The sequence below is a fragment of the Notamacropus eugenii genome, chromosome 2, assembly GCF_028372415.1.
Source record: "Notamacropus eugenii isolate mMacEug1 chromosome 2, mMacEug1.pri_v2, whole genome shotgun sequence".
Taxonomy (NCBI): domain Eukaryota; kingdom Metazoa; phylum Chordata; class Mammalia; order Diprotodontia; family Macropodidae; genus Notamacropus; species Notamacropus eugenii.
This window is the reverse complement of record NC_092873.1, coordinates 520078229-520102629: the sequence shown is the minus strand read 5'-3', so window position 1 is coordinate 520102629 and position 24401 is coordinate 520078229. Positions and strand designations below refer to the sequence as shown.

Here is a 24401-nt window from a genome sequence, read left to right as displayed (position 1 = left end):
CTCCTTTAATTTCTTCAACGGAGAAAAAAAATCACTGCTTACTTGAAAAAAAAAAAGCAACAGTAAAAAGATGGGCCTCTGTTGCAGGGATAAGCTTGAGATCCTGTGGCACAACTTCCCATAACTAATTCTCTTCCTGTATCAAAACCGGGCTTTTGCAATACACAATCAAGTGACACACACACTGCTCTGTGAGCTATCCACACTGATACTTGGGGTCACGGGGACACGAAGAATCAGTCTTCATTTAGAGCCAATGCTTCTGAATGATCATAACCTCAAGGATGGGACCCTGCAGGGTCCTGCGGCTGATGCTGTAAGATCAACATTCCCTCAAACATCTGGATGATGTCCCCTCTAGAGAATTTCTCATGACAAAGGTAAACTCCTTTGCTGGACCATTTAGTGCATTGCCTGATGATGATAATCAGAAGACTGGTTATCTCTCATGGAACCCTGTATGACTTTGACATGTGAGGGAGTCCTCCTCTGTGAGCGTTTGCTCACTCCCCAGAATCAAACAATAAGCTGGGTGGGCACTCACATTCTCCACACCTTTCAGTTGAGGGTGTGACTTCTGTAGACCAGCAGTGAAAGTTCTTCCATTGCATTCACAAGACTTATCAAGGATATCCAAGATGTCTTGAGATTTTGTCCAAGTTTTATTGACTCTTTCCTCTTGGAGGACAAAGGCAGAATCTGTGGGCTAACAAAGCCATCCTTCCCAGCATGCAATTCCTCCCAACACATTGATCAAGCACAAGGGTTCTGCCTGTCTCTGCACTCCTAACTATAACGTCCATTTCCCTATGGAGCAGATGCAGGAATGTGATGTCACAGTCTAATGTCACAGCTCCACTGTCATCAGTGATGAAGAGAGAGTGTGATGAGCATCCACTTAGAGAAGCTCCATTTCACTTCTCTGTTTTGTGTCTGTCATCCAGTGTCACCAGTGTAATGCTCAAACAGCCTGGATGACTGACGCTCCCTAGCTACATCTCTAAGTATGCCCCTCCCATAAACAAAGAGTTAATATGGGAATGTCCCTCTCCTAGGGGTCCCAGGTATATCCCACCCCACTGTACCTACCTTCTAACCCTCCTCAGGTCCCCAGAGCTCTTTCTGTTCCATGGATTTCTGAGGATGCCCCTGCCCATCCCCCTCCAACCCTCGCTCCTGCCATGTTCCACCTCATATTATACTTAGGGGTGGGTCCAACATATATCTCATCCCACTGTACTTTCCAAAACTCCTCAGGGCCCCAGAGCTCCAACCTTTACTCCTGCCACATTCCATCACTCTTCTGTACAGGTTCCAGGTACATCTCATCCCATTCTACCTCTGAACCCCCAGAGACTAAAGCACAGGGGACAGGGCTTACTTGGCCTTTCACCTCAGTATCCCCAGGATTGAACAAACTGCTTTAAACACAAACAGCTGCTGAATAAACATTTGCTGAACTGAATTAATGACAAAAGAATTTAGATTTTTTTTTGGAGCATGCTTATGGAGCATGAAGCTGGATCTGATCAATAATTTTGTAAAAATATTAATGAAGTGAATTAGTGAACATTTTTTTAATAAATCAAATCAACCAGATTCCAACCCACCTTATTATACCAGGCAGACACAATGAGCTTCTCTTCATAGTCACGGAATTTGGCTTCCTTACATTCACCCTGGAAAAAGATGAGAGAAATAGTAGAAAAACCAGACCATCCCAAGTCATGCAAACATCATGAGTTACTTCCACCAAACATTTTAATACAGTTCATTCCTGAGAATATAGAAGATAAGGCTGCAATCGCATACAAAATTGCAAAGCTTGAACATGACCACCTTTTACCTTGGAACGCAAGGTAACTGGAGGCAGAGTGGAAAGAGCACTACACTGGGAGTCTGAAAGACCCGAGTTCAAATCTAGTCTCAGGCACTTAGCCACTGTCTAGGCAAGTCACTTAACTTTTGTCTGACTCAGTTTCCTCATCTGAAAACTGGGGATGATAACTGCACCTATCTCCCAAAGCTACAGTGAGGGTCAAATGAAATCATCTTTGTAAAGTGTTTAGCACAGTGCCAGGCACACAAGAGGTACTAGATAAATACTCATTCCCTTTCCTTCCCTACGTTATGAAACACAATGACCAAGGATAGATAGATGAACATGGCCCTCTCTTCTCCATAGGGGCACCAGAGTGCACCATACTGCATGACCTGGCATGCTTAGTTGATGTGTTGATTAGGATTGCTGGATTGGGTTTTTCTTCTTTGTTTTAATGCAGAGCCTCTGGAAGGGAAGGAGGAGGAACATAACAGGAAATATAAGTGATGTCAAAAAGACATGGCAATTTTTAAAAACTTCCTAGCAAGCACCAAAGGGGACCAATAACTATTTATAGGTTTCAGATTTTTTAATGCAAAGAACAGAACTGGATAGGTTTTGCAAAATTAAAATATGTATCTATACATATTTTTTAACATATGATTCAAATAAATTAAAAAGTGTTTTTGTTCATTGTTTATTTAAATCTGATCTGTGATTTGATCAGAAAAGTCAGCTCCAGTTAAGGATGCTTTGCTTTCCAAATACTGATAGCAAACAGTAATATTTATAGTCAAAGCTCAAAGGGGCTAAACAAAGGGTCTGTGGAAGAACAACGCCAACACTGGACCATTGTTCCTGGGACCAGAGGGAGCCAGGGAAATCCTGGACCCCTCAGACAAAGTGGTGAGTGGTGCTATATGTGGTGGAGAGCACCAAGTATGGGTCTACAGCCCTGACTGGGAACATCGGGTTCTATTGTGTGATTTTAGAAGATGGATCATCTGTGGAAGAGGAACAAGAATCCCTGCTGTGAGTTTCAAAGTGCTCAGTAATCAGCCTTCCTGGCCATGCCTGGGAGGAGCAAGGTGACTCCATCTGTCCAGAGCTCAGTTACAGGAGCCATGACTTGGGCTTAAAGCTGTTCGTTGGCATGTCTGCTAGCAGGCCTGGGCTCATTCTACTTCAGAAGCTGTTAATGTGACAGAAGAGGCAGGCCAGCAGTCAATCCAGAGGATTCTCCATCGATTTGTGACGAGTTCTAATGAATTTTCAGGAATGCTTCCTCTTGATTCAATCATAAACCATCAACCAGGGATGACTGGTGCAGGGCAGGGTGGGAGAACGGTCTGGAGATCAAGGCTCAGATCCTGGCCCTAGCCCTGCCCTTTATTAACTGGGTTGTGAAGGGCACATTCTCCTGTCCATAATACCCACATAAAGCAGCTCCCATAGTTCAAACCCAGTTCTGGGAGCTGGTAGAGAATAAACAAAGACTGAACGAAGATGCCCAACGTACCTCCAGTATCTCAATCCTTCTGTCTTTCTCTGCCAGGTGCTTTCTCAGTAGCATTATTTCAGCTGATGCTGGATTTAATTTGGGATCCAACGTTCTAATTACCTGTTCAGAGAAGACAAATACCACCTGTCAAGATTTAACTATAGAAAACATTCTAGAACGAAACAAATACATGAACAAAGTGAAGAGAAAAGCATGAATGATTATGGAAAGCAGATGAGCTGGTAGGTAGTCTGGGGTTCACTGTAAAATGGGCGAGGTGAAGAAAACAGAAGCCCAGGGACTTTTAAATGGCCCCACCCTCTGCAGCTGGGTCTGGAGTCAGTCTAGGGCATTTCCCAGCTGAGGGACCCCAGACAAGTCACTTCAGTTCTACTTGTCTGCTTCCTCATATGTGAAAAGGGGCAATCCCAGCAGCTCCCTCCCACTTGTAAAGCACTTGGCATATGCATGTGGCATATGGCAGGCATGATTTAATGTCCAAGTGGTCAGTCCAGTTTCAATGCCTCCCAGGCTAGGAATGAAACCCTTTGTTCTTGAGAGCACTGCACTAGCCCCATGAACCTAGCACAATCAACGCTGAGAAAGGGTCCAGGCTTGGTCATGGGGTCCCCGTTTTTCTAAGGGTTGGCTCATGGAGTGAAGACAGAGAGAGGGGGTATGAGCAGGCACAGATGAGGTCAGAGCAAACACCCACCCAGAACCAGAATCCCTGCCTTCAGTCTTTCAACATCAAGGAGGTCTTTGAAAAGCAGAGTGCCCCCCCAGGAGGGCATGATATCCTTGCCCTGCACCTCTGGGCACCTCTAGTTTGGAAGGCTCCCACTTCTTCATTCCCTTCTGCTTTTCCTGTCACTGCCTTCTGCAAATCCTATCTCCCTCCCCAGCCCTCCCCAGCCGAGCAGCCAACCTCCTCCCATCTCCTCCCAATGAGCAGAGTCTCTTGAGCACAACCATACTCTGGCTGCCCTGATGCTTCCCTTGAGAAGGAGGCTGGCTTCATTGACAGGGATAAGAAGAATGGCCTGACTTGGGCCAGTGACTGGCCCCTCCTTTCCCTGCTTTGGGCTGTCACCTCATTTTGGCATGGACCACATGCCATGTCCCTGCAGCCATCAGTCCGGAGTACACGCTTCATGAAAACAGGGTACACAGACAGACCAAGGCATCAGTGCTGTGGGAGAGATGTCAGCAGCTGGGGGCAAAGGAGCAGCAGGAGGGGGCAGGGATTACTTGTCCAATGAGAACAGGGTCTATCTCCCAGTGTTGTGGTGAGGGTCAGACAAGAGGTTACTATTATTACAGCACAACAAATATGCTGGTTATCATTATGTTTCTAAAACAGTACACATATGCTGGCTACTACTGTTATCATTATCATGATAAATATACAAACTCCTGCTACTTGTGCATTCTAAACAACTGCCCCTATTTAACCTAACATGGTTTTCATTGTTCAGCATGCCTAGTTACACTGGTCTCCTGACAAAGCTTCTACAGGGGCCTCCTTGAATGCCAGGTCTTCCAAGGACAGCCTTCTCTAGGCATCCTCCATGTTTTTTACAAGTTAATAATCAGGAAAGGTCTAGAACCTTGCAGGTGAAGGGCAGCAGCACCAGTAGCCGGTGGCTTGGCTCACCAGCAGATAAAGGGCACAAGAGCTCTGCACAGGACACCCAGGAGCTAAGAGACAAGGGAAATGTGAGATCGAGGGTCTGCTGCACTCGTCAGGTGAGGTCCTTGAAACCTCCTAGGTCATAGTTTGTCAGGGATCAAACACTGGATAAAGAGGCAAAGGAGAGGGGACAAAATGGCCTTCTAAAGCTGAACCCTGAATTCTTTACTGTGTTTAATAAATTAAGAAGCCTCTTGTTATGTTTTGCAGGTGTCTTGACCCAGAAAGCGCAATGTTCCTTAAATGCAAACAGATGACAAATCCTTACAAGAAAATTGTTTCGCGGGAAAACTGAGGCCCTGCAGGCCTTTCAATAAAACTGGAGGAAGGTTTTTAAAGGATCTGATATGATGTAAACCTGCATCCATACACTCACCATCTCTGCAAGATGTGATTGCCTGTTGAATGTTGTAAAGCAAGGCCACACAACCTGAAGTAACCTTTGACAAGCTATGACAACACATAGGTGCAAACAACTTATTTTTGTAAAAAACAAAAGGCTAGTTAGAAGGGCAATGAAATACAGTGCCTTCTGTTCCTCAGATTAATATTATTAAAAACATACATGTTACTGTTTGCAAATGGTCCACACAAAAAAAGACTATTGTTCTTTTTCTTTTTAATAATAGCTAACAATATTAACAGCTAGCATTTGGGACATACTTTAAGGTTTCACAAGCCCTGGGATAGATGATCTCAGTGGAATCTCAGATAACCTTTCAGGTGGGTTTCAAAGGGTGTCTAGACATCATCTTTCAAGAAATTATGAAGGAAAACTGCCCTCATATTCTAGAACCAGAGAGTAAAACAGAAATTGAAAGAATCCACTGATTACTTCCTGAAAGAGCCCACAATGAAAACTGCCAGCAATATTATAGCTAAATTTCAGAGCTCTCATATTAAGAATACTTCAAGCAATCATAAAAATGGAAAAAGGGTCCCACATGCAAAAAAATATTTATAGCAGCACTCTTTGTGGTGGCCAAAAACTAGGAATCAATTGGGGAATGGCTGAATAAATTTTGGTACGTGAATATAATGGAATACCATTGCGCTATAAGAAATGATGAACAGGAAGACTTCAGAGAGGCCTGGAAAGACTTATATGATCTGATGCTGAGGGAAAGGAACCGAACCAGGAGAACTTTGTGCACAGCAACGACCACAGTGTGCCAGAGTGTTTTCTGGTAGACTTAGAACTTCACTGCAATTCAAGGACTTAAAAAAATTCCCAATGGTCCTTTAAGGCAAAATGCCTTCCACATTCAGAGAAAGAACTATGGAATTCAATCGCAGAATGTAGTAGATCATTTGTGTGCATGTGTGTATGCGTGTGCGTGTGTGTATTATGTTTTGGTTTGTTTTTTATTTCTCCCATTCATTTTAATTCTTCTACACAGTATGACTATTGTGAAAATGTATTTAACAGGAATGTATATGTAGAACCTATATAAAATTATATGCCATCTCGGGGAGGGAGGGGGAATGTACGAGTGAGGGAGAGGAAAAAATTATATGGTAGTGATTGTAGAACACTGAAAATAAATAAAATTAATAAATAAAAAAAAGAAAAAAAGAAAATACTGCAAGCAGCCAAAAAAGAAACGATTAAAATATTATGGAACCACAGTCAGGATTTATCACTGGATTTAACAGCTTCTACATTAAAAGACTAAAGTTCTTGGGGTACTATATTCTAGAGGGCAAAGGAGCTAGGATTTCATTCAAGAATCACCTACCCAGCAAAACTGAGTATGATCCCTCTGGGGGAAAATGGACATTTAATGAAATAGAGGAATTCCAAACATTCCTGATGAAAAGACCAGAGCTGAATAGAAAATCTGACTTTCTAATAGAAGACTCAAGAGAAGCATAAAAAGGTAAACAGTAAAGAGAAATCATAAGGGATTCAGTAAGGTTAAACCGTTGATTCCTACATGGGAAAATGATACTTGTAACTCCTAAAAACTTTCTCATGATTAGGTCAATTAAGAATATACGTAGACAGAGGTCACAGTATGAGCTTAATATGAAACATGAATATGGAAATAATAATAATGAGGGATGAGAAAGAGGAAGGCACTGGAAGAGAAAAGGGAGAAGCAGGAGGGGGTAAATTATCTGACAAAAAAGAGGAGTGAAACAGCTTTTCCAGTGGAGAGGAAGATGGGGGATGGAGGGAGCAGGGGGAGGGGAAGGTCATGCACCTTACTTTCATTGGAATTGGATTAAAGAGGGAGTAACATACACTCAGTTGGCTGTAGAAATTTATCTTACCCTATAGGAAAGTAGGAGAGGAAGGGGATAAGAGAAGGACAGGTGGGTGACAGAAGGGAGGGAAGATTGAGGGAGGGGATATTCAGAAGCAAAGCACTTTTGGGAATGGACAGGGTGAAAGGAGAAAGAGAGTCCCATAAACAGGGGGAAAATAGGATGAAGGGGAATACACAGCAATCATAAATATAAAAAAAATTTACAGCAAGTTTCTCTGCTAAAGACCTCATTATTCAAATATACAGAGAGCTGAAAAATTTATAAAAATAAGAGTCATTTCCTGACTAATAAACGGTCAAAAGATACAAACAGGTAAAGTTATCAAAGCTATCTACAAATTTTCTGAGTCACTATCAATTAGAGAAATACAAATTAAAATTACTCGGAGGTACCACCCCACAACTATCAGATTGGCTAATATGACAGAAAAGGAAAATGACAAATGTTGGAGGGAATATGCAAAAATTGAGGCACTAATGCACTGTTGGTGAAGTTGTGAACTGATTCAACCATTCTGTAGAGCAATTTGGAACTATGCCCGAAATTTCGGCTATAAAACCATGCCTACCCTTTGACCAAGCGATACCACTACTTGTTCTGAATCCCAAAGAGATAAAAAACAAAAATATGTACAAAAATATAGCAGCTCCTATTGGAAATTGAGGGTATGTCCATCCGCTGGGGAATGACTGAACGAGCTGTTGCATGTGACTGTGACGGAACACTATTGTGCTATAAGAAATGATGAGCAGGATGTCCTCAGAAAAGCCAGAAAAAATTGACATGAACTGATGACGAGTGAAGTGACCAGAACCAAGAGAATCTTGTATGCAACAGTAACAGCAACACTGCACGATCATCTATGCTGAGTGACTTAGGTATTCTCAGCAATGCAATGACCCAAGACAATTCGGAAGGGCTTATACTGAAAAATGCTGTCAGAAAGACTGATGGAATCTGAAATAAAGAGCAAAGCGCATTTTTCCTTATTTTCTTGGGCTTTGTGACAGAGTCCTATTTCGCACAACTAATATGTAAGTAGGTTTAGCATGACTGCGCATGGATAACCTATAACTGCTGCTTTCTCAACAGGGGGCAGAAAGGAGGAAGGGAGAAAGTTGAGTACTTAATGGATTTTATAAATGAACGTTAAAAATTGTTTTTACATGTAATTAAGGACAAAATAAAATATTAAATGATTTTAAGTAAAAAAAAAAAAAAACCCATACAGCTCTGATAAAGGGACACAGGCAATGATGTTGGGCAACTGTTAATCTACTTACGTTTCTGGCTTTCTCTAGGTACATTTTATATCTCTCTTCCATCGCTTTCATATCTTCATCTTTCTTCTGCAGGGCAGCTTCAAGTTCATTTATCTTTTGTACTATTGACAGAAAAGAACAAAAATATAACCACATTTCATTCATGGTATTCTACTACTTGAACAGAAAATATAAAATATCTTACATTTGATTTGTCTTCTGAAAGACTAGACCCAACAGAGAAAAAAACTAGAATTTTATTTTTTAATTATTCTCTGGTTTACTTCTTTAATCCAATTCCATTAAAATGCAACTACTCATTTATAAGAGACAATGCTATGAGTTGTTCAATACAAGAGCTGAGGAGGAAAGGACAATGGATGTTATGACACTGGAAAGCTTCTGCATAAACAAAATCAATGCAGCTCAGAGAAGGGAAAAGTTAACTAGGGAAAAAAATTGTGAAATCCAATCTCTCTAATTAAGGCATGCATTCCCTATCAACATTAACTAGAACACAGATGTATAAGATTAAAAGTCCTTTTCTCACAGGGAAGGGATCCAAGAAGAGGAACAAATAGCTCTCTGGAGAATCACAACAAGCGAAGAACAACTGTAGGAAAGCCTGCTCCAAATCAAGAAAAGTCAAATGCCAACCAAACAACAGTGAGGTCTGACCTCCCCTGAACACATTTCAAGATGAAATGGGTTGGGGTTGGCTGTGGAGAGTTGGGGCCACAGACAGAGCATGGGGCTGTGTGCATGGACAATAAGGCTGTGTCCATGGATAATGACACCAAGCCACAGACGCAGCAGGGGGCTGTTTGTGTGGCCATGCAAACGGATGATGACACCTGGCCAGGGGCATAGGATGGGGATGTGCATGCGGACAACAATGCCAGGCCATGGACAAAGCATGGAGTTCTGTGGGTAGACTAGCATGATTCTACCAGGCACTTAACTGCCTGCCCTGAGTTGAAGAAGCATCTCCCTGTAAGGGACAAGCTCGCAATACACCAAAATGTGCATAACATTTCTCTCTATCATAGCTAAGAATTGGGAACAAAGGAGATGCCCAAGTGGTTGAGCAAATGCCAAATGACTGCCTCATGGCATAGGAGTGCAATGGATGACTGAAGCTCCCCAAGAAACAAGGAATCACAAGAACTCAGCCACAGATGGGGAGACTTAGAGGAACTGATACAGTACAGGGAACACCAGAAAATGGACACTGTGACTATAATAAAAAGGGAAAGAACCAAATACATGAAACCAAACACTGGAATGATGAACCCAAGCTTGGTCCTGGAAAAAAGGTGAGAAAATGCACCTTCCAACTTCTACACAGAACTGGGGGACAACCATGGTTATAGAATACTGCATGTGCTATTAGTTACAGTTGATTTACTGGTCTATTTGTGCAATGATGTTTTTTTCTCCTCTTTTAAAAAAAAAATTATCAGGGACAGCTTAATGAATATAGAGGCCAGGGAGAAGTATACTAAGAATGAAGGCATCATCAAAACAAAAGATGCTAATAAAAATAGGACAAACAATAAAGTAACTAAATTCTTCATATTCTTTGACCCACCAATTGACAGTGCATGTAACACAAAAGTAGGAGGAGGTCAAAGATAGAAAGGCCCAAGTTATACTCAAATATTCTAAACAAGACTTTTTGTTGACAGCAAAGCACCACCCCACCCCACCTTACCCCCCCAAAAAAAACTGGGACATGGATAGGGACCCACCTGAACCAAAAAGCACCTCTGGTCTATAAATGAAATGCAACATTGCTGTGCTTTGAGAATTTAAGACAACGAAGAATTCAGAAAAGTACGGAGAAAAGCATGGGGAACTCTGCATGACATGATGTCAAATAAAGAAAGCAAAACCCTGAGCATTCGATTCACAAAGCCCAGCCTGTGAGGACTTGGATACCCTGTTCAATGGGATGGCCAACATGATTTCCAAGGGACAAACGAGAGAGAAAGCTCTGAGGTGGGGGCTGAGAGTAGGCATGGTCTCTCAGTGAGGCTGCTGAGTCTGATTTGCTTCACTTTTTTCCTTTGTTACATGGAATGACACTGGAGCACTTGGGGGGATGGCAGGGGACAAGAAAGCTGTGATACTGGGAAATAATAGTTGAATGAAAAACAAAAGGAATCCACAATCCTTAAAAAAAATCTGACAGAAATTCTAAACTAAAAAAAAAAAAAAATGGGAGACTGCTGGAGCAGCTAAAATGTTCTGGGTGAAGCAGCGCTTGTGCCACTGAGATGGAGAAGAAATGGCCTGGGCTGGGGTGGAGGAGCCTTCCTCCTTCAGGCCACTCAGCCCCATCCAGGCCCACTCTTCTCATGTGCATGTGTGAGTATGTGTGTGTGGGGGGGGTGGGGGTGAAGAGTCAGCAGAGCTGAGTCCAACAGCCCCACCACGACCGACCACTTCTGCCCTTGGATCGTTACCATTTTGAGTCACATCAGGCTGGAGATCTTCGATAAGTTCTTGCTTCTTCTGTAATTCTTCCTGGACCTCCGTAAGCTTTTCCCTAAAGAATTCAAAGGTGTTTTACTACAGGTTTTGAAGCACTTACCTTTGCATGTCATTCGATTCGATAAGGGGACTCTGGCTAATTCTACCCTCCTGGAGGTTCTGGGGTTGAGGGTGTTGGCCCTCGCCTTCCAGCAAAATCTGAAGCCTAGGGCTCTACTGTGGAAATTGGGAATATTTAATAAGCCTGGACTCAGAGCACTGAGTACCCAGGTGATGATGCACTTTCTCTTTCTCTTTCCAGAGTCATACAAGGTCTGGAAGGCAGCTACAGCCTTTATTTTATCATTTCATGTCAAGTTCCCAGCTCTGCACATGATAATCGGACCTGCTCCTTTGGCTTCAAGGAACCCACTGAGAATGGCTGCCAACCAGACCTATCCAAATGCAAACTAGGTCCAAATGAGTGTCTCTCACCAGAAATTTGGCCATATTAAGAGAAGACTTTATAAGCCAACAAAAGAAATAAACTGTCTTGTGAAAAAATGTCTTTAATTTCTAAAATATCATTAAATCCTAGTATTTTTATAATTCCATTAGTGGGACCTTGGTAGGAGGCTCAGCTTATTTGGGGATGAAAATGCTTTGTAATATGTAATATGATTTTTAAAAGCTCTCTTTCTGCATCTTGATGGTTTTAACTGAAGTGATCATTTATTTTCATAATGCAAGGTAATTTAAGGTCAGCGTGCTAACTTTTGCAAACAGAATAAAAAAGATGTAAACTTTACAAGCAAGTAACCTTTGCTCTTGTATACAGAAAATGCAATACTGATCAGTCCGACTTACATATGAGCTTCCAGCTGCTGCTTTAATTTGCTGGACTACAAAATAAAACACAAAAGATTGTTAGGTGATTACCCTGATACACAGACACCAGCTACAAATCTGAGTTCTCTACTCTTGGTGCATGCTACCAGTTAATGAAAACCACACTGATAAAGACTTGGAATTATGCCCAATACTTGAGGCTCAAGTCATAAAATGCAACTTTTGGGAGGTGTCCGTTTTTTACTTCAAATACCTCCAAAACAAGGAAATGAGGAAGAGAGATGAGGAAGCCAGGAGAGAGGAAAGCAAGCTAAAGAAAAAAGCCATACTAGTAATTATGAAAAGGTTCACTACAAACTCAACAAAGTACGTACATATCAAGGACTACAAAATATGTTACAAAATTGCTTTTAAAATATGATTTTAAATCTTGAAATTAGACTAAAATGATTCCATCTATTATAATTAGCACTTATACAAGCATTTTTAAAAGCTGTAACTCTACATTCTCATGAAACATTTCATGGGGTTTTGGAAAAAGCAAAATACCAACGTAAGTTCTAACTTGCCCCTCTTGGCAGGAATGGAAGGCACTCCCACCACTTGGGCCCTTCACTTTACAGCTAGAAAACACCACTGAATACCAAGGGCGTTCAAAATAAAAGGCAGAGAGCTAGTGAGCTCTTTGAAAGAGACTTTACCCCAAAAGGTATGGCTTAACAACAAATATTTGTATTAGAGAGGTTACAATACCGTATATATGCACATATGAGATGCCGCCACGTATGAGATGTTCTCTATTTTCCAAGCCCCCAGGGGAAAAAAAAGAAAATCATACATAGTGCACACAAGATAGAAAGGAAACTCACTTCCCCTTTGGGGTTACCACTCCCTTACTCTGCCCACTAAGTTTCCTCCCCTCCGCCACGAGCCCCAATATACTAACTTAAGAATAAGTCCCTGACATACAAGCACTGACAGACACACAAACACACAGACATGTATCTTTCTTTTCCAAAAGTTAAGTTAATCCCTCCCTCATGACTGGCTTTTCCCCCTTTCCTCATACAGCCAAAAGAGACCAAACTGGAGACAAAGCTAAGTAAGCTCAGGACCTGGTGATATTGGGCCTTAAAGTCCCTGGAAAACAAGCAGGTCAGTTGGCAAGGGGAGCCCGAGAGGCAGTGTCCTGTAGGACAAAGAGCCCTGGAGATGGGGCAAGCCAGGAGGCTTGCTCAACGTGCACCTCAGACACTCCTCTGTAACACAGGGACACTAGTGCCCACACCAGCCTCCTCACAGTGCGGTTGTGAGGAACATCTCAGTAAGACTCAAAGCTTTTTATCACCGTCAGTGGCTGGTACTGGTTGGTGGAGAAGAAAACTTTGTGATATGTTTGTTTTATTTAACCATGGAATGTCCGTTTACCTTCTCATTAGAATTCTACAAGCGTGTCAGAGCAAGACTTAAATACGGCAACATTTGTGTAAGGAGAATGCCCACTTAGTCTGCCCATAATAGGAGAAACCACAAAATTTAGAGGATTTTTTATATTTATATAACAAAAAGGAAAGCCACATTCATGGATGGTCATGGAAAGAAGACAGGGAACTCCAAGAATGTATTCAAGGGCTGCCACTGGCTGGAAGCACAGGGAACTTCTTGGAGATGTTCTCCTAATGAAGATCCCTCTTCTCTGTCCTCAGTTCCTGGGTTTGCCTTGATTCTCCCTACCCATTAGCCCAGCAGCCCCAACTACCTTCTAGCCCTGTGAAAATCCCACAACAGCAGAAACCTCAGGTGTGGCGAGTCCCATTTCTAACCATCATCTTCTGGCACTGTCCTGATCCAAGGGGCAGCCAGAGTATCAGCCCAAGGAGGAATTGACTTATCATACATAGGGTCAATTGATAGGCTCCAAGTCTGAAAAATTGCTGCATCTGGTATGCAGATATATACGGTATTTGATGGCAGCCTCATTTCTAAGACAGAATAATTTGGGTGTGAAAACCTAAGAAGCCCCCCCACCCCCTCCCCTCCCTCCCACCCCCAGCCTCCTGGTCCTTTAAGTTCTTACACTCTCCCCTTCAGGCTTGGGCCCTTGCTCTTGCAGAGTCCTTTGAAGGTCTTCAATCTGCTGCTGCAAACCTCGAATATATTCTTTGCTAAGCCTATGGCAAAGAGAAACCACTTTCATTCCTTTGTATTTAGAGATGGCACCCTGGCACAAGGGAGGCAACAAGGGGCAGAGATGGAGGCGACCCTGGCTACAGGCTCAGACAAGGAAAAGCACTGGGAGTCTCGTGATGGGCAGGAGTTCCAGACCCCAGAAGCCACTTTAGGTCAGGGACTAAGGCTCCTCTTAGCGTTGCACACAAGCGGCTTTAGTCTCCAATTAGAGCTCAGTGAGCGTGTACAGTATACATTTCTATCACACACAATCACTCAGTGAAGGAGCTTCTGACCCACAAAATGATTTATTTCCTCACAGTTAAGCAGCTAACAGAAGGCTAGACTGGAATTCAGACTTGAGCCTTCTGACTGCCTGACTGCCTAAGTTTGCAAGGCCTGCTGGAAGTAGTGAAACACCTCAAGTCCTTATTTCTAAGGGTTCCTGGGCCTTGTCATCCACCCTCCCCCCGCCCCAGGAAAACTTGGGGCTGCCAGGCCTCTCCACCTCCACAGCTAGACTCCTCTCTGTGGGCTTGTCTCCCCACGTCAGAGTGTGAGCTCACTGACAGCGGAGACTATACTCTCTCCACTTTCCTATTGGCACTCCCAGCTTGGCACAGTGCTCAGCACACAGAAATCACTTAAATGCTTTTTTGTTCATTCGCTCCATTTTCCCACTACATATATATGAAATGCCTACTATGTGCAAGCCTTTCTTGTTCATGTCCCTGAGGGATACTGTGAGGAAGGAGAGAGGACTTTGGGCCTGGGGGAAAGCAGAGCTTCGTCATAATCAGGGAAGACTTAACAGCTGGGCTGAGCCGTGAAGGCAGCAAAGATCTCCCAGAGAGATGGACAGAGTCCAGGTAGGAAAGACAGTCTACACAAATGTCCCCAGATGCTACCCTGGCAGACGGCCAAGCTGGGGCACAGGAGGACTGGCATGTGGAGCATACGAAGCACCTGACAGAGTCACTTTGGAAAGAGAGACAGGCACCAAACCACAAAGTGTCATGAAGGCAGCCAGGCTGGTCAGTTTGTGATTTACCTGTGAGGCTCTTGTAGTCACCAAAGGATGCTGACCAGAGGGAGGGACATGAGCAAACCACCTCTGGAAGTCTGATGGGAGGAGGGAGAGAGGACAGGAGGAGCAGGAAGAAAGGAGGGAAGGAGAGAAAGTAGCAAGCATAAAGAGGGCAGATGTGAGACACGAGGGATCATGCAGTCCATCATATATGGTGAGTGATGGGAACCTTAGTCCAGTTAACAGTGGTGATGAATCCCAGATGCGAGACCAGCCCAAAGTTGGAGGCTTTGCCAGATACATGGATATTCACTTAAACTATTCCTACATCAGTCAACAAGCTGTTCAGCGACACCCCCCATCAGGTGCCTTGGGAAGTGAAGACAGTGAACTAAGTGGATGAGCATTAATTTTTAAAAAGGAATTTCAAAGCACTGATTAAATGTTTTCTCTGTGCCAAACACTGTGACCAAGTCCCAGAGAATTTTTTTAAGGCCAGTACAAAGATTTCATTGGCCAAGTGAGCTACTCCTGCAGATGAAACACCCTCAGACAAAGGCAGATCAAGGCTGGCAGGCAATGGAATCTTGGAGCTGCTAGGCACTTCCTGAGAGGGGCAGTGACCTGCCAGGGCCACACAGTCAGCCTATGTCAGCGGCAGAACCTGAACCCAGGGCTCCCCCGTTCCCCTACCACCCATGATGCTGGACAGATAATGAGCATCCATGGCAAAGACCACACTTCTCCCACACATTCTCTCCCAATGCTTAGTTTCCCCTTTGGTGCCTCCAAGTCTGGGCCCCACCTCAGCAAGGGAGGGAGGGTGGGAAGGAAATAGGGAAGGAAGGAGGGAGGCAGGCAAACCAGCGCCCCAGGACCCAGGACCTTTGCTCAGTCTCCATCTCGCTGGTTTTCCGGTGCTTCTGCTCCAACTGCTCTTGGAGCTCTGCAATCCGCTCATTCTCAGAGCCTTCCTGCTGTAATCGAAGCATCTTATTTTCATGCTGAAGGCGAATAAACACTTCTCTGTTTTTTTGAAAAGCAGAAGCTTCACTTTAATTTTAAAGGTCTTACAAGTCTTTCCTGTGATTCTTAACATTTAAAAAACCTTTTGAAAATTCAATTCCATCTTTTCAATTGTTTTTATATAACCTGGCAAAAGTAGCTCGATGCCCTGAAAGCACAACCTATTTACTGCCTGAAAACATTTACAAAGAACTCTGACACATAAAGAATCCCCTGGAAAATTCACTAGGTCCTCATGAACTATGATATGTAACACATTAAGTCAAGATTAAAAAGAAAAAAAAAGGCATGCTGCACCCTACTATTAAATGTAAAGTTCTCTGTACAAATGAAAAAGGGCGTTTGAAATATTTTACCCTCCCAATATAAGGCTTTATAAAATATTCTGTTTTCAAAAGAACACAAAATTCTGAATAGTGACTGATACAAATTTACGAAGAGTAAATCACACCTGAAGAGTGGCTGGTGTCCTATCCAATGTCATAGAAACCTGGCCTGAAAGGGGAAGATAATTCAGGGGCAGACAGCAGTCTCCAGAATCTAGTCTGGAAGCCAAATGCTTAATATGGTCGGTCTAAATGCTTCTGAAAAGACCAGGGCAAAGTAGGATCTTAACAGAGGAAAGTGACAGGCTGTGTATAACTGAGCAGGAGGAAATAGGAAGTGATCACAGAAAACTTATTTTGATATTAAAAACTGGGATGTACTAATTGTGAGTACTGGGAAGGGCTGCCTCTGATCACCTATTCGACAGCAACGTTTTGGAAAGTTTAGGCAAACCAGATCATGTGCTGAAGCCTTTCCTAGCTCCATAATTCTATTTACAATTACGAGATAATTTTCTTGAATGATCACAAAAATTAACATATACAAAAATCCCACTTTCCATTTTCTTACCTATATTCTACTGGCATAATTTCAGCAGCAAGGTTCTCATAGCTTGTTGAGACAGAGGCACCTGCAAAGACAGAGCCCATGAAATCAAACAGTCCCTGCGGAAGCATCTGGTCAGATGCTGCTGCTTCAGTGAGGATCACTCACCTGCCTGGTTGAGGTGATCCTGCTGCACCTGAGAACAGCGGAGTTCCTCGTTGGTCTCTTTCAGGGCATCTCGCTGGATGATCAATCTCTGAAAACAAGGGGAGTAGGGGACTCACCATCCTTTTCAGGGTGAGGCCTGCTCTGTTCCCCAGAGTCACTGACATCTTTGCAGCAGCCTCCAACAAGCTGCTTGGACAGAGGGACTCCTGAACCCCCAGTCAGGGCAGCAGAGCCAGGCTGAAGGTCAGAGGTGCTTCTCCCACTGCCCGTGTTGCTCGCCATCTTTCTTTCTAGCAACCACGCATTCACCAATTTCAGACAATTCTGGGTCTAACGACTAGTACTGTGCTTATATTGATGAAGTGATAACCCTGTTACTTCAGGTGGGTGGAGGTGGGGGCTGACTCTCCAGCACATCCTCCAATCCATGTACATACTGCTGGCAGCAGCCTGGGGATGAGCATCTCTGGACTCCTCAGGGCTGGCTGACCCTGAGATGTCCATCACTGGGCCTAAACTCAAAGCCTTACCAGGAGACCAGCTGGCCATACCTGAGCCTCAGCTCTCCCTGCAGAGCATTAGAGGATCAGCCTCCTCTCCATGCCATATGGAGGCCCTGAGCGGGAATCATTCTAAAATCACTGAAGGAATTGTGCTTCCTCTGGTTGCCCTGTTAAAGAGAAGAGGCAGAGTCCCAAACCCAGCCCACTTCTCGGCGGGGTGGTTACCAGGGTCGTCATTTCATCGTTTGGGGCCTCTGTTCCCTTTTCTGTAAAATGAAGATAACAATATTCCCATCTTCTACCTCAGATATCCTACTGATGATCCTGTCAGTAGGAATGTAAGCCCATTAAGGCCTCTGGAACATCCTCAAAATGCCAAGAATCCCAGAGCCTTCTGTGGCAAACTGCCCCCAAATACCCTGTGACTGCACCAGCCTTGACCCCCTGAGCCTCCTGATGCAGCTCCTTCTGCTTGCAGACACCTCTGACCACAGGGAGTTCACCAGGCCTCTTCAGTGTGAAAGTCCCCAAATGCATGAAAAGGGCTCCCATAGTCACGTTGTCTGGATGTGAGCAGCAGCATGGACAGTGGGAGAAGCGCTGGGCTCCAGCCTGGCTCTGCTGCACTGACTGGGGGCTCAGGAGTTCCTCTGTCCAAGGAGGGTTGTAGCAGCTTGCTAGAGGCTACTACAGAGATGTCAATGACTCTGGAGTTAAATGGCCCCAGGGCCACCAACCAGTGTTCAGATAGCAGGAAGGCCCAGAGATCTTCAGGCCCTTTCTAACCAGGATTGTTGGAAATTGAAACCAGTATTCCTCTCTTAACCTAGACTGTCCATAGGACCAATGGTGCCCTACCCCTAGAGCTCTAAGTCTTGACGCTGAGCCCTAAGTTGTTAGCATTTGTGGCAGCAGAGGGGACAATTTCATAGCAAGAAAGGCCTCCTGATCAAGAACAGAAGAGACGAATGGAGTTCAGGAGTGGAAGAAGAGAGCAGAAATAGGGAAGTATAATTAGAAAAATTTGGGGGCATGGGGTGGCAGTGGTATTTGTACAGACAAATCTTCATATCACAAGTTATTTTAAAATTGTGGGCTTACAAGGAAAAGCCAACACACACACAGAAGCAGTATCATGAAGAACCTGTACTCTAGACACATCTTGGCCCTGGGATCCCTTACTCTTGAGGAAAAAAATGACATAACTGGTACTAACTTGTACCCTGTGATGATCAAATCAGAGAATGTCCAAATCTCTCTCTAGAAAATGATCATTAGTGATTCACGACACCTCCTCTGTAGGCCTAATTGACTTCCAATTTGGGAGATAGACAGTAGTCATGATTAACAGTCATGTCCAGAATGGATATATTCTAAAAAATGACCAAAAAACCTGGTTTCCTCAGTCTTGTTTTACATTCCCACGGTGTCTTCCTCAGATTTCAAATGACCCCCAGAGTCAAGCGCCATACTTCACACACAGGTACAGTTAAATCATGATGGACACACACATGTACAGTTAATTCATGACAGACACTCACACACATGCACAGCTAAATAAACGGAGGACACTCACATCTTTCTCCTTAAGTAAAGCTTCATGCTTCTCTTCCAGGCATTTCATCTCAAAGGCTAATGTGTCAGCTCTTTTGGACTCAGCAGAGAGTTTAAGATGAAGTTCCTGAACCTGTTGTTTAAAAAATAACAAAACAAAGTTTACAATATAATACGTGGACCTTACATTGAGGCAAAAGGAAAGAACCCAGGAATTTATGAAGGCAGATGACAAGTCCAGAAGACAGTCAAGTCAGATTACAGGCATGAGGCTAGGGCGTGGTATGAAATGTTTCCCAGCTGGAGCCATTTCCGGACTTCTGAACCCCAATATTCTCTCAGTTATGTGATATGGCTACAGGACGTAAAACCACAGGCTATCAAGCATGGCAACTACAAGCAACCAAAAGGACCAGAAATGAATGCATGTACTGGGCACAATGAGTTCCCCTTCAGTGACCAATGGTGCCTTGGGCTTGAGAAGTGAGAGCAGCAAGGACGGATTCCTACAAGTCAGCTCTAATCACTATGCCCAGAAGAAGAAGAATCTGAACAGGAGCAGCAATACCCCACAGCACTGAGAAAGGATAAATAAAAGGGATCCTGACCATGGCCGTTCAGCCACACCAGAGATAAAGTGTCAGCGTTCTGGGTGAAGGTCTTGGCTGCTCTCCCTAGGTGTCTGACCACCAGTCAGCAGGAAAGTAAATAAATGGTTGACTGTCCAAAAGATGACCAAAGAAAAGAAGGAAGACCATGAAGCCAAAGGAATGGGTGATGGACAAGACTCACAATCGGGTCCCAAATAAGAATCACTGTTCAAAGAAAGATCCCTCAACTGGCCACCCCATGAGGTTCCATCTGTGTTCCCAGCTCTCCTTCCACACAGGAGGCACGGTCAGAATTGCCCCTCACCTGCCTCTTGTACATTTCCAGCTGGGTGCGGGCGGCGTTCGCCTTCTTGAGCTCTTCCTCTAAGCTGACTGTGTTGTGCATGTACATCATGTTGGTGTCCTGCAGAGACTTCACCTGCCTCCTTAGGTCATTCAGATCTTGTAGCTTTTGACGATAAACCTCTACTGTGGACTCCAATTTACTTGCTTTATCAGAGGTAGTCCTACAATAAAAAAGAAGTTAGAGCAGGCCATTCAAAGTCCCACAACAGATTTTATTCTCACCATGAAATGATGCCCCAAACAATTAAAAACAGAGTGATGGGTAGGAGGAGCCCCAACCTTCACCCAGAACAGAGGTGGGAACAACAATGCAGTCATGATTAGAGACAGCTGATAACGCTGTGTGTCAGCCAGAGCCCTGGACGCCCAAAATAAAGGACAACTTTCATTTATGAGCACTTTGTAAAATCTTCTGTTATTTTAAATGTAAATACTCATTTGTAGACCTTTATACTGCAATAGTTTCCTCCTAAACACCTAATTCTACTTTGTTATTACAATCCTTTCCAACAAGCTAAAACAAGGAAAGGAATTAAAAGCTCCTCTGGAGTCAACGGATCAGCTTTGCTTGCTCATGTCAGGAGACTCACCCTGCCTTCTTACAGGAATAAAGAGCAAGGATTTATATGAAGACCCCCCATCCATGGCAGCCCTCTCTCTTCCCTTCTCTGCCAAGTGCTTCTGAGGGCAATGAACCTGGTGAAAGGAGTTCTGTCAGAAGTCCTCCATTCCCATCCCAGGCCCAAGGGGAGCACAACAGCTCAGGCAGAGCTGTGCCCCCCACTGTCCTACTCCTGCCTCCTACTGACCACTTGACCAGAATGTGGCCATGCCCCATAGAGTCCAGAGACCTTCAAGGGAAACAGCAGGATTTTTGCATGGATCAGACCCCAATACTTGGTGAGGGGAAAACGGAAGACAACTTTCCCCTTTCCAAAGACAGATGAAACAATGCTACGATTCTAACGGGAAGGTTTTCATGTGCCAAAAACTACAAGGCCTTGTGTGTATGTCACTTTGTAAATGGAGTCCGTCCAAGCACATGCCTGCTTGATACACAATTTGGGGGGGCCTCTAATGTCTGAGCTGAGATGAAACTGAAGATTGCCTGCCCAATGATCAGCTGGGGCAGATGTTGAGAAGGGGTACAGTGTGATTTCAGGGGTCACAATGACAGTGTATACAGGAGGGTAGGAGAAGCAGGCCCTAGGCTGGAGTCATACAAGGAGTCCCTCTGAGAAAAATGTAGAACGTGAGGATCCGACAACCATGAGGAGAGATCACCCACCTGAGAACATCAATCTCATCCTTGAGGGCCCTTGTCTCCTCTGCCAGGCTCGTCAGCTCATCATTCCGATGCTGAAACTCAATCAGCTGCTTCTCAAGCTCTTCACAGTGAAGTCGGTAATCATCTTTCGCTGCCTCCAGCCTTTTATAAAGAAAAGCAAAGTGCTATCCTGTGATTGTTGCCTGACAGGAACACAGTGGGTGTGCCCAAAGCCAGCAACCAACAAGTGAAGAACAACCTGGGGAGTGATGATCTGGGAAGCCCTGTGACCAGCAGGGACACAGCACCAGGCTGAGGTTTTACACACCTTGAGCTGAAGCCCCTCACCTTGCATCCCACAGCTACTACTGTGGGCAAATCTCTTGGCCTCAAAGTCATGCCTGGGTGACCTGGGCCCAGCTCTTCAACTAACCGCACTTTCTTTCTCTCCAAAGAGACACAGATAAAAAGATATACTCCACTCACCACTTTATGGGCCTGGGGTGAGCAAAGTCTTTCCCTGACACTTACACATGGAAACTGTGATTCTTACTTTTACATCTTAGAGGAGGAGGAGATAATCTACACAGAAAAAAACAAGTTAAGACACAGTTGATATGCTGGTCACATCCACCAGAAGCACCTGGACATGGCTGGCTACTGAGTCACTTGGGAGCCCTCCAAGCTGGAAAGGCCCTGAGAAGCCAGCTGGCCCAAACCAAGCCTGGACCAGAGTCTCACTACGCAAGGCAGAGAAGCAGCAGGAGCTTCCTATGGTGGACACTTCTAGACACATTAGTAGGTATTCATTTAAGCTGTGCTGAGTTTAATGGAAATACACTCACGTACATATGTATGCATATAGATTTATGTATTTTAATGCAAATAAAATATAAGGGGCAGCTAGGTGGTTGCAGCAGATAGAGCGCTGGGCCTGAGTTCATATATGGCCTTAGACACTTGGTAGCTGTGTGACCCTGGGCTAGTCACTTAACCTCTGCTTACCTCACTTGCCTCAAATGTGGAATGGGGATGATAATAACAACACCTCTCCCAGAATTGCTGGGAGGATCAGATGAGATAACAATTGTAAAGCATTTAGCACAGTATCTGGTACATAGTAGGTGCTGTATGAATATGAGCTATGGTTATGTACATGACGAGCGATGAAGGTGAAGAGGAATTACAAAATGACAACCTCTCTCTCTAGCTTAGCCAAACACCACCTTCCTTGGAGACTCCCCTGGGGGGCAGTCCCAGGCCTCAATCCTCAGCAGTGCTTCTGAAATCCTCTAAAATGTACTTTCTCAGAAGATTAAGGAGGGATCTTCAGAGGGGAGCCTGAGGAACAGATTAAAAGGGCAGGGGGGATATTGAAGGGTGTTAGATCAAGGGGAATGGGAGGATAAGGAAGGAACCTTAAGAGGGAAGGGTGAGGGAACAAGTCAAAGGGGTGTACAAAAGGGTGCTTTGGTTTATGGGAAGGGGAGGATATAGAGGGACTGTTGCAAAGGGGGTAGGTTAAGTAACAGGAGGGCAAGGTGCTAGGCAAAAGGAAAGGAGTTAGGAGAGATCTACATCTATATATAAATATATCCACTTTTAATTGCACAGTGGGGAGGAGGAAGGGAGTAAAAAAGAGAACAAAGTAAAAAGCGGATAGCAGAGAACACAAGAAAACTTACAAGGAAGTAAAGGTGAGATGGACAGCTCTCAGTACAATGTACTATTTCTCAAGCAGGCTTTCTTGAAAAGGCATTGCTACATATGTTGAATCCGGAGGCTTCTGCTGAGCACACGACATGATTTTTTCCCTTTTCCTACTTTGATTTTAAGTTTCAATATTTAAATTTATGATATGTTTCTTTCCTTTTCCCTACTGTGTGTTTGAGTTCTGGTGTTTGGAGTCTAAAATTAAAAGAAAGAAAAGGAAATGTGCTTCTCTAGCATTTGGTTGGCATCATACTATCATGGAGTACCTTGATGGGAGGACCTTTGTCCTCATGTGCATCCCCATTTCCCAGCTGGCCTGTAAGCCCTCTGTGGGGAGGGAAGATGTCTGCCAGGGCTTTGTCCCTCCTGTGTCTTAGCATGGTGCCCTGAACACAGCACATAAGCACAAAACGCCAGAGCTGGGAGACACCCAAGAGGCCAATTTTACAAGTGAGTGTCCTGCAGGGCAAACAGGAAGAAGCTTTGCCCATCTTTCCTGGGGAAGAGTGGTCTAGGACTCCTGAATCTCCACCACACATAGCAGCACTGATTAAGTGACCAATGACCCAGACCAGGACAGACAAGAGTTCTAAGGAAGATACTAGTGAGATCATACCGAAAGTTCTCTTCTTGAAGCTGCTCCAGCTGTAACTGGGCATGAAAATACTTTTTTGCCACCGCTGTGTTTGGATCTTCCAAAGAGCCATCTAATTGCTCCAGTCTCTCATTCATCATCTCGTTCTCAGACACCAGCGTGTTCTTCTCATCTTGAAGGGCGGTTACCTGGAGAACAAAGACTCCCAAGTCATCACAGACTCAACACAAGATGACGCCAAATACACAGCAAGTCACCATCCAGGAAAGTCTTCTCGCTTCACCCCACCAGGGGTTGAAGAGAACACACACTTTTCTAATGATTAACACTTTGTTAAAAGTTGTAGGTCTTTAGGCATGAACAGGCAAACTCTTGAGAGAGCTGTTCCCTAGAATATTTTACAATAAACCCTATCTCACTATCCTCAGCCCAACTTCTTCCATCCATGGTTGGTATTCTGAGGGGTCACTGATAAAGACAGAAAATAATTTTAGCTCACTGTTTAGAATGAAAATACCTCTGTTGCCTCAGGAATTCTACTTTCCACTTTTCATATGTAGTTTTGAAATAATAAAAACAACAACTACAGTCACTGGTCTAATGCTTAAAAAGTTGCAAAGACTTTACAGATGTGACCTCGTTTGATCCTCCCAACCACCCTGGGAGGTAGGTAC

General features: G+C 44.1%; 1 protein-coding gene across 3 annotated transcripts in view; it reads right to left on the bottom strand.

Moving 5' to 3' along the window:
- HOOK1 (hook microtubule tethering protein 1) overlaps positions 1 to 24401 on the bottom strand; it is a 50100-nt gene that overhangs the window by 3687 nt on the left and 22012 nt on the right. For all 3 annotated transcript variants that reach the window (XM_072649660.1, XM_072649661.1, XM_072649659.1), the window contains exons 9-21: positions 23749 to 23915; positions 21441 to 21581; positions 20112 to 20313; positions 19219 to 19329; positions 17140 to 17227; positions 16996 to 17056; positions 15958 to 16098; positions 13954 to 14047; positions 11895 to 11929; positions 11021 to 11103; positions 8574 to 8674; positions 3342 to 3443; positions 1611 to 1679 (exon numbers count right to left, since the gene is read on the bottom strand). In XM_072649660.1, the coding sequence (XP_072505761.1) occupies positions 1611 to 1679; positions 3342 to 3443; positions 8574 to 8674; positions 11021 to 11103; positions 11895 to 11929; positions 13954 to 14047; positions 15958 to 16098; positions 16996 to 17056; positions 17140 to 17227; positions 19219 to 19329; positions 20112 to 20313; positions 21441 to 21581; positions 23749 to 23915 (1395 nt within the window). The remainder of the gene's footprint in view (positions 1 to 1610; positions 1680 to 3341; positions 3444 to 8573; positions 8675 to 11020; positions 11104 to 11894; positions 11930 to 13953; positions 14048 to 15957; positions 16099 to 16995; positions 17057 to 17139; positions 17228 to 19218; positions 19330 to 20111; positions 20314 to 21440; positions 21582 to 23748; positions 23916 to 24401) is intronic.